Source organism: Diadema setosum, chromosome 20 (genome assembly GCF_964275005.1).
Source record: "Diadema setosum chromosome 20, eeDiaSeto1, whole genome shotgun sequence".
Taxonomy (NCBI): domain Eukaryota; kingdom Metazoa; phylum Echinodermata; class Echinoidea; order Diadematoida; family Diadematidae; genus Diadema; species Diadema setosum.
Window position 1 is genome coordinate 17,837,545 of NC_092704.1, and position 10,199 is coordinate 17,847,743.

Genomic DNA, 10,199 nt, shown 5'->3' on the forward strand with positions numbered 1-10,199 from the left:
GCCTATACACCGATGGTAGCTGTCTCTTCTCATTGGGCTTCTAATCTACATTGGAATTGTAGAAACATGGCCCTACAATAAACAAGGACAACACAAAAACAAGTAAGAAATACAACCTATTACACGTCATTTACCTCTTATTCATGAGTAGTGAACATGCAAAAAAATGGAGCCCCCCCCCCCACTCCATCAATAATTGCAGAACCCAAACTAAAATTCAATGGAAGTCTAATTATTTGTCAAGTCGAAGTTAAAACAAGAGTTCCCCTAATAAAAGGGAAGGAAATTAAATTGATCCACAAATTAAGGAACAAACATCCATTACATTAATGCTATAGAATCTGAAAATGCACCATCTTACCAAATCTTTTCAAACAAATTTTCCATATCATTAAATCATTCCTACAGTTCATCACCAGTTGGCACTACTCCACCAGATGGAGAGCCCGAAATGAGAGCCGACGCTAAGTGACGCCTCATATTACCACACCCATTTTCACTTTCGTAATACAATATATCTGTACGTATGTTGCGACACGGATTGTCGCCCCTACACGGATTGTCGCCCCCTGCTCGGGGGCGACAATCCTTGACGGAGTTGGCGTCACAGATTGTCACCCCCGTCACGGATTGTCGTCTGGCGACAATCCGTGACGAGGGCTGGCGGCACGGATTGTCGCCCGCCCTCGAAGCACATTTTGCTGGGTAATATCGTTCTGGACATAGTCATTGAAATACTAACACACAACTAACATGGCTACATCCATGCAAACATGCCATGTAAAAAGTCATGGTGAGGTTTCGAGGAAGTGTGTATGTGCGCGCGCACATGATAATTTAGTGTCCGTTTGTGCGTGTGTGTGTGTGTATGATGGAAGAATGTGTTTATTATGTCAGCTTTTTGCGTATGTGTTTTTTAGCTGCGTGTGGGTAGGGATACCTAGTAAGCTGTTGCTGGCATAAATGTTGATATTGATTTTATCAGCAGCTTTGACTTTGATGAGTTTGTTTGGCGGATTTGTTTATGAATTCGGAGTGGTGCTTGCGTGCGGGCGGATGCTGCTTTTCTGCATACGGTCCATTATGTCTTATTTATCAACATTGGGAAGTCGTTTCATCAGGAAGGAATGTGGTATCAGTTCGGGTGTGTGTGTGTATGTGGGGAGGGGGTTACATTTCGTTATTGCAAAAGTTCGTTATTCTGAAGGCTCTTTAGTCCGAAGGTTCTTTATTCGAAGGTTCATTATTCCGAATTTCATTTTTGGATCAACGAACCTCTAGGTATGTCCAGGGAATTGTGTGTTGCGGATAATAATGAAGCTTTGGAAAAAAACGAACCTTCGTGTGTGTGTGTGTGTGTTGGTGAATGTGGGTGTGGGATGATTAAGGCTTTGGTTAATCAGGGGTTGGTGGGTTGGGGATTGGATTTGAAGAAGGATAGTTATAAATGGTATGACAGATTTTGGTAGGATTTAATATTTAGGATAGCTAGGCCCTAGATTTGTTTCGGTTGAGGGGGGGGGGGGTTGGTCGGGTTTTTTATGACTGATTTCATTCTAGATTTGTATAATTTATTTGTGTGTGTTTTTTTTTTTTTTTTTTTTTTTTACAGAAAAATAGTGCACTGCAAAAGCATGGCATTTCCTGAGGGTTTGTATGAAGTGAAATTCATGCACAGAGCTCATTGCATTTCCATGTAATGATTCTGCCTAACAATTCTACATTCAAACAAATGGGGTTCATGTGAGGGAAAACATGCCGAGGTTTTGGAGACCTGGCAATATGTACCGTCTTATAACCCATCAGAGTTGCATAAAACAGATGAATTTAGCGGATCTTTTGTTAAGAAAAAAAAAAGAAAAGAAAAAATCATTTGACAGTCTGTCAAGGGTCATTATACGTCACATTCACATTTCCGTAGAACTTTGATTTCATTATTTACCATGTGTTTAGATAATACAAAACTTTCAATTCCAGTTGTTCAGATTAAAATTCTGTGTTACCACTTTTTACTCTATACAGCTAACAGAAATCAAATTACACGAAATCAATCCTTTTAACTTTGAAAATAAGAAAGGGGGACAAAAAAACTGTTGTCATATTCACATCACCTCTGACAGTATTAATTTGCGCTTGTTTAAAATACGCTACTGTTCCATTGTGCCACTACTACAAAAATTGCCACTCCAAAATCGCAAAATAAACTTTCTGCTGAAACAGATTAGGGCCTACATATACAAAATACTGTATACGCTATAATTTTCGCGTACATAAATTTCGCGAATTGCCACTGTCACACATTTTCGCGAGTGGTTAAATTCGCGATTGGGGGACCAGAGAAAATATGAAGTGGCAAAGAAAGTGTGAATTTTCAACTTACTAACAAATAAAAATGATACTAGTTATACACTGCATGAAAAAAAAAGCTTACCAAACTCTCCGAACTAGTAAGTTAGAATTCAACATTTTTGAAGTGGTCAAGTCCATCGCGCTAGATTTGTGACGAGTGGTCCCCTTGCGATAATGGATTGGCTCTCTACAGTATTCGTAAGTAGACGTGGACGTGCTATATGTACGTAAACAAGCTTAGCCAGTATGGTCTGTTCAGAAAGCCGTGACATGGTATACTAGTACTGAAATGTTCGTATCATCAAGGCAAGGGATTCATTTTGGAAGGTAATATTTTCGCGTGTTGTTAATTTCGTGAATAGCTCCCAAATCGCGAAATTCACAAAAATAAAACCCCGGCGAAATATATAGCGTATACAGTAGAAGACTTTCTCTGCCAAATAGACGACTGAACATGGCTAAAGCACAAGAGACCAGTGTACATATTATGCACCTTGTGTCTCGGGTTCCTTCTTAATGAATTGTTGACTCAAAAACTTCTTTCCCTTTTCTGTTTGAATTTCTTGTATGCATGTCATTTTGTAATGCGCAGTAGAGTATATCATCATAGTAGCTGCGCAATATAAATGCCCTTTTATTATTATTATTATTATTATTCTGTCAGTCTCCAAAGACCTACAAGGTTTACATTAGGTGCAGACTACTTGGGCCTTGAAGTTGCTGTTCTTCCGCCAGCCTCATCCCGAAGATTGTCCACAAACTTTGTCCGCTCCAAGATAGGCAGCCATACCTTGTCCATGAAAAGCTTTGCTGGTTTGCTGTAGAAGTATGCCATCTTGCCTTCCTTCCATGCCGCAATCAGCACTGGCATCTGAGCACGCCGAGACATACAGATCCGAAGTGGAAGATCCTGTGTAATGTACATGCTGGTGCCTTTCAGATTTTTTTCATTTTTATGATTTTTTCCCTATCCAGGTAGCGCACATAGCGAGCCTTGATCGGTTGAGACTTGTTCTTGGAAGGCACTCTGTGAATGCGTTGATATTCAATTCCCTCCACCTTGTTGCACACTTTTAGAGAGTTGATGAGAAACTCACGCATTACTTGTTGGGTGTCCTCCTCCCCTGGCACACCTTTCTCTGGGATGCCAAGAAAGATGAGATTCTCCCGCGCCACATAGGTAGAAAATCTGTCTATCTCTTCTTGAAGTCTTGTTTCCTTTTCTTTCAATTTCGCCTCCAAAGTTTTTCCTTTTGCTTTCAGCTCCTCGGTTTCTTTCCCCTGGAACATGATGGCTTCCTTAAGCTCTGTGAACTTTAAGTCCATTCGCTTAACTTGCTTTTCCAATTTCAGTTCCATGACTTCGAAACGTTCTTCAATTTTATCTACCTGCCTGTCCATCAGCTGCCGGATACTGGGAAGCAGGCTGGGCAGTGTTCCAGTATCTGGTCTTTGATGTTTCGCTGCCCCTTTCCTGCTGTTTCTTGGGTTACTCATATTAATAGAATACTTGGGTTGCGGGGTATCGGGAGAGAGCTCCAAAAGTGCGTGTTCACTTGATGAGCATTAGGCATGGACATCTATCAAGGGGACTTCTTGAAATCGCCTTGATACTGTAAAACGAGAAATGTTCGCATGCATTTTAATTTCGTGAATTTCGCGAGTGCCAAGATTCACGAAATTAAAATGTACGCAAAAGTTCTTGTCTAAACTATATGCATTCAATGTCAGTTGCAGTTCACAAAAATTTCATGCCGCAAAAAAGGCCATAGGCTCTAATTTGTGAAAATTTCGTGCCACGAATATATCATGTTTTACAGTAGATTTTCACCAAATTTGGCAGGTACAACTGCAGCATGCTGAGGGGTTTAGGATCTCACCTTGTTCAACTTGGTACCATGCTCCCCTTGGGGATCCTAGGGGGTCCAAGTCCCCCAAATTATGGAATATTTACAAATCTTCTTCTCTAGAACCAGAAGTGATAAAGTGAAGTTAATACTACAACTTAGTACATTAGTGACTGTAGTTTCAAGTTTGTCCATCCAGGGTTTCTTCCCCCCACCCCCCCCCCCCCCACCCCCCAAGTGGAGGGGTGGGGGAGAGATCCAAATGCAGGCCTATTTTGTACATTTTCATCTTCTTCTTGAAAACAATATAAAGGATTTCACTAAACATGGCAGGTAGCATGCCTAGGGGGATAGGATCTCAATTTGCTCAAATTGGCACCATGCTCTTCTTCAGGGCCCTATGGTGCCCAAACCTCCCAACTTAAGGAATATTCAAAAATATTCTTATCCAGATTGAAAAGTGATAGACCTTTGAGTTTGTTTTTTGTCTTTTTGTTTGTTTGTTTGTTTGTTTGTTTGTTTGTTGTTGTTTTTTAACTGCATAGTCAACTTTTTAAGTACAGCGTACTTGGCAAGCATTATTACCAGTGTGATGGAATGTGCAAATGGACACCATACCCCAGCTCTCAAAGCTGCCCCCCATCCCCTAATGCCCCCCCCCCAAAAAAAAAAAAATAAATAAAAAAAAAATTGCACTGTTCTGAGGTAAGAGTCTGCAAGAATGCATGGAAGGTGAACTTGCGATACTCAGGTTAGTGCGAGACCCCCTGGGTCTCTTTTTTATTTTCATGACCCACACCTGGCAACTACCTGAATATTTGTCTGGAAAATGCACTACATGACATGTCATAACTTGGCAGTGCCAAAAATTGCACATTAATTCGCTATTCTAATTTGCATTGATTATCGATATGAATACTGCCCTCTTGTGTCCACACACACATATCTGTGTACAAACCTGTTATAGGTTTTCCCATTCATTTTAAAATTTTATCCATCCAATTTGATAGATTTGTAGTTCAATTTCATCCCAAGGAATCCGGAGTATGCCAATCCTAGTTTCAGATTTGTCTCTTGTCGATCATTTTCAAACAAAGTATATTCAATTTAGTCATTTGTCACACATTTTCGTCATTTACAGTTCAAATTCATCCGTCACACTCACTGCACACATAACAGCAAAAGCAATTTCTTCTCTTAGCAATTATTTTTTTCTTCGGAATTCTGGGGTCATACGGTCAAGGATCACAGGTCAGGTTAAAAAAGACAAGTTCGCCTTCATATACATGTGGACTGAGTGAATGCAGCTATATCAGAAGAACACATCAGTTTTAGGAAAATTGGATAATCCATTCAAAAGTTGTGACTTTTTAAAGTTTCTTTGCAGTCACTGCTGGATGAGAAGACTACTACATTTTGTGATGTCACATGTGTAGAATGATTAAAGGGACTGTACAGTACTGGTTGAGGTGGGGATTCATGTTTTGAACATTCCTAAGTGAGATAATGAGAAACCTCTTATGAAATATGAAAGAGCATGTAATTTTAAGAAGGATTCAATGTTTATTTCATGAAAATTGGTTTCCAAATGGCTGAGATATCCAAAAAAAAAGTGATAATAATAAAAGGCAACAGGCCACGCCTTTTATTAGGATCTCTTTGTTTCACCTTGTTTTTGGATATCTCAGCCATTTCAAAACCGATTTTCAACAAATAAACTTTTGATACCCCTTAGAATTGCATGCTCTTATCTCATAGAGTGGTTTCTGAATATCTCTCAAAACGTTAGAAGCTAAATCCTCACCTCAACCAGAACTGTACACACCCTTTAAGGAAAATACAGTAAACCTCTCTTAAAAGAAGACTGTACTGACATTTTCTAATAGTCTTATGATTCTTATCTACATTTTTCATGCCTACTTTTGGAAAGAGATAATTTGAATACCCAAGATAAGCCTGTAATTATTTTTTTGAAAGAAAAAATAAACAAGCAAGCTGTAAAACAATCCACACAAACTGGTGTACATCATACATGCACAACTCCAACTTTGGCAAGATAGACTACACAAGTCAATGTACTGATGAAATCTCACCTGAAGTACTGTAAAAACTGTTATGTAGTAAAATTGCAATATTGATCTGAAATAAACATGTCAAACAATATTTATCAATTTTCAAAAGGAATCTCTTCAAAAGCGACCCTAACCATACCGGGCTTTTTTGGATGTTCTGTGGCCGGGGGAGGGGAACAATTCCTTTCAGTGTATGGCGATAAGAATTTGGGCAAAGAAATTATGGCGATTAGGAAAGAAAATTTATAGATATTTTAAGTCACTTGGCACTGAAGATCATGTCAACAAAACAGTTCCTTTCAGTGTATGGCGATAAGAATTTGGGCAAAGAAATTATGGCGATTAGGAGAGAAAATCTATGAAGATCATTTCAACAAATCAATTCCTTTCAATGTATGGCGATAAGAACTTGGGCAAAGAAATTATGGTGATTAGGAGAGAAAATTTATAGATATTTCAGCTCAGTTGGCACTGAAGATCATGTCAACAAAATCATACAAAATCAAATGCAAGTCTTTTAAACAATGCACTAGTTTAAACCACAAAGTTGCATGTGATTTTGGGAATTCGCATTTGATTTTTCAAGTTGAGTTTGAAACATAAAGTTTGTAAAAATGGGCAACTGTTTCCAATTCCGCTCTCAAATTCTCTGTAGAGATTGTCCAATTGGTGCATTGCATCACTTATTCACACATGATTTATGCATGAATTTGAAATATGATAGCTGCTAAGATACAGTAATCATGTTTGGATGGCAAAAGGAGTGAGATTTGTAAAGGAATTCGCATCACCATCCAAATCTTACTCTGTAGAGGGAAAATTCATATTCATAAGTTGACAGAATGTTGACTTACGCGTAAATCGACTTTTGCGCAAGCGGATATGTTTTGCTCAGTCCCAATTATGTCGACTTTGGCGAGATTGACTGTATAAAGAGAATAAAAAATATATATATATATATCTTTTTTAAGTACACTTTCTCTGGACTTGTTATACTGACATATGTTGAAGGTAATATCATTCCCCATACCTTCTGAAAGAAGCAAGTCAAGAGCACTTTTATTATGCATGTAACATGGCAATATGTTGAATCTTCTTTATATTTTCTTTATATTGTTCTACACATGTGACATCACAAGCTCTAGTAGTCTTCTCATCCAGTGATGGTGGCAATGAAACTTTAGAAACCCTTAACTTTTGAATGGATTGTCTGATTTTCCTCAAACTTTCACTGATGTGTTCTACTAATATTGCTGCATTCACTCAATCCACATATATGTTAAGGTGAACTTGTCCTTTAAAATGCTCAAATTATACATTATGCTGACAAGATATTTTTCGAACAACAGGGTCTTTTTTTTTAACTTATATCCCACAGTCAGTGGGCCATAATGTATCATCCTGGCTGTATTTCCTTGTTAATAGCACATACCCCTGAAAAAAGATGGAAGAATGATCATATTCTATAGTGTTTCTTTTAAATGCAGGCAGAATAGTCGGCATTTTCAAATTTTAAGAATTGTGTCAAGATGGTGGGTTTGACCCATATGTTATGTTATCAATGTGTTGTTACAAACCTGGCAACTTTGATACTGAATTGCATCTTTCATGTTTTTTTATGCCTCCGCCATGAAGTGGTGCTGGAGGCATTACGTTTTTGGGTTGTCTGTCCATCCGTACATCCGTCCTCATTCGTTTTCACGATAACTTGAGTAATATTGACTGGAATTTTACCAAACTTGGTCCAAGTATAAAGTATGATGGGGCAATTACTTGATTAGATTTTGGATGAAATCAGCTAAAGGCCAAAGGTCATGGTCAAATCATGAAATTGTATTTGTTTACGCGATAACTCAAGACTGGATCAAGTGAATTTCACCAAACTTTGTCCGAGGATGATGTATGATGGGACAATTACTTGATTAGTTTTTGAGTGAAATCAGACAAAGGTCAAAGACAAAGGTCAAAGATCAAGGTCATATCCTAAAATTTATCTGTTTACACGATAACCCAAAACTGGATGAAGCAACTTTCACCAAACTTGGTCCAAGGATGACATATGATGGGGCAATTAATTGAGTATTTTTTCATGAAATTGGCAAAAGGTCAACGTCAAATGCTAAAAATGTTGCTATTTCCCCCATATCTATGCAATGCCCAAAGGCATTTTCTTGAAACTTAGTGTAGACATGAACTACTGTGTAAAGATTCTCCAGAGAGAGTTTCATGTTGTAAGGTCAAAGGTCAAAGGTCAGGTGAAAATGTTACAATTTCACTTTTCTTTTCAGATGGTTCAATGTATCTTCACGAAACTTATAAAAGGGTTGGTCAAAAGTCAAGTAAAATCCTCAATTCCCTAAATACATGTACCTGCACTCTTAGACAATAGCAAACATAGCTCAAGGAAAGTGAACATTCAAGACATTTCTGACAAACCTGTCATCTCAATATTTTGTCAGTTATGTGAAACTGTCATCACATATTGTGAAGACATTGTACTATACACATTTTGGGAGAACCATGCATCATGGCGGAGGCATACCAGTTGCCATAGCAACATTTCTAGTTTTTGTTTTTGGTTTTGGGGTTTTTTTTTTGCACATTTGTGTCAATTCTTTCACTATACTAGGAGAAATAAACTACAATATTGAAACCAACCCAAAATTAACCACACCAAACTGTGCAGGCAGGTGGCAAAAGATTATTAACAAACCATAAGCTGCCTTGTGGGTGAAACTGACTTTCACATTTAAAATTGTCTAAGTTTGTTCAAATTTTCATTAATCTCCTGCTTTCATTCAAATGGACAGTTAGTCATATGCTGCATGAAAAATAACCCCAAAAGTTCTTGTATAGATGTATTGTTTGAATGACCAAAAAATGATATGCATGCCAGTTAATACTTTTGTTAATTTGCAATATAGATCCACATCATTGCCTGGATAAGTCCATCACAGCATCACCTAACATGCAAGAAGAATTGAGATTGGCTTTGAAGCAACCAATTTCCTTTGAGGATATCATACCCATTTCTGCCAAGGAGCTGAGAGGACTTAACCATCTGCAACAGAGAATACGAGATGTAATTGACAGTCATTAGAAAAAGCAAATGACATGATGTTTGATGTTGTCGTAGTAACTGGTAGTGCTGGAATTATACAACCATCACAGAGATTCTGTAATGTGATACTTTGTGGAACCTTCCTATAACAAGGAGAGTAAAGCTTAGCTATAATGAGGAGATTAAAGCTTAGCCATATTTAGCTCACCTGAGCCTTCGGCGAGCTATTGCGTTCGCTCTTCGTCTGGCGTCCGTCGTCGGTCCTGCATAAACTCTTTACATTTTCATCTTCTTCTTGAAAACCCAAAGACCGATTTTCACCAAACTTGGCAGGTAGCATCCCTAGGGGGTTAGGATCTCAATTTGTTAAAATGGGCACCATGCCCCCAACCCCCCCCCCCCCCCCAAAAAAAAAGGAATCTTTAAAAATCTTCTTCTCTAGAACCAGAAGTGATAGAGCTAAATTGATACTATGAGTTAGTACATTAATGACTGTAGTTCCAAGTTTGTTCATGGCAGATCCAGGGGTGCCCCCCGCCCCGTAGGGGGTCCAAATGGGGCCCAGATGTACATTTTCATCATCTTCTTGAAAACCTCATGATGGATATTCACCAAACTTGGCAGGTAGCATCCCTAGGGGGTTACAATCTCAATTTGTTAAAATGGGCACCATACCCCACCGAGGGGGCCCCAGGGGGCCCAAACCCCCCAAAATTAAGGTATCTTTAAAAATCTTCTCTAGAACCAGAAGTGATAGAGCTAAGTTAATACTATGAGTTAGTACATTGATGACTGTAGTTTCAAGTTTGTTCTTGGCGGATACAGGGGTGCCCCCCCCCCCCCCTTGGGACCCAGGGGTGGGGAGGGGTC

The 10,199-nt window shown here is 38.7% G+C and overlaps 1 protein-coding gene across 1 annotated transcript in view; it reads left to right on the plus strand.

Annotated features, from left to right (window-relative positions):
• Positions 1 to 9,683, plus strand: part of LOC140243720 (GTP-binding protein 10-like) — a 70,908-nt gene extending 61,225 nt beyond the window's left edge. The window contains exon 9 of the mRNA XM_072323385.1: positions 9,193 to 9,683. Within this exon, the coding sequence (XP_072179486.1) occupies positions 9,193 to 9,368 (176 nt within the window). The 3' untranslated portion in view covers positions 9,369 to 9,683. The remainder of the gene's footprint in view (positions 1 to 9,192) is intronic.
• Positions 9,684 to 10,199: the final 516 nt, after the last annotated feature.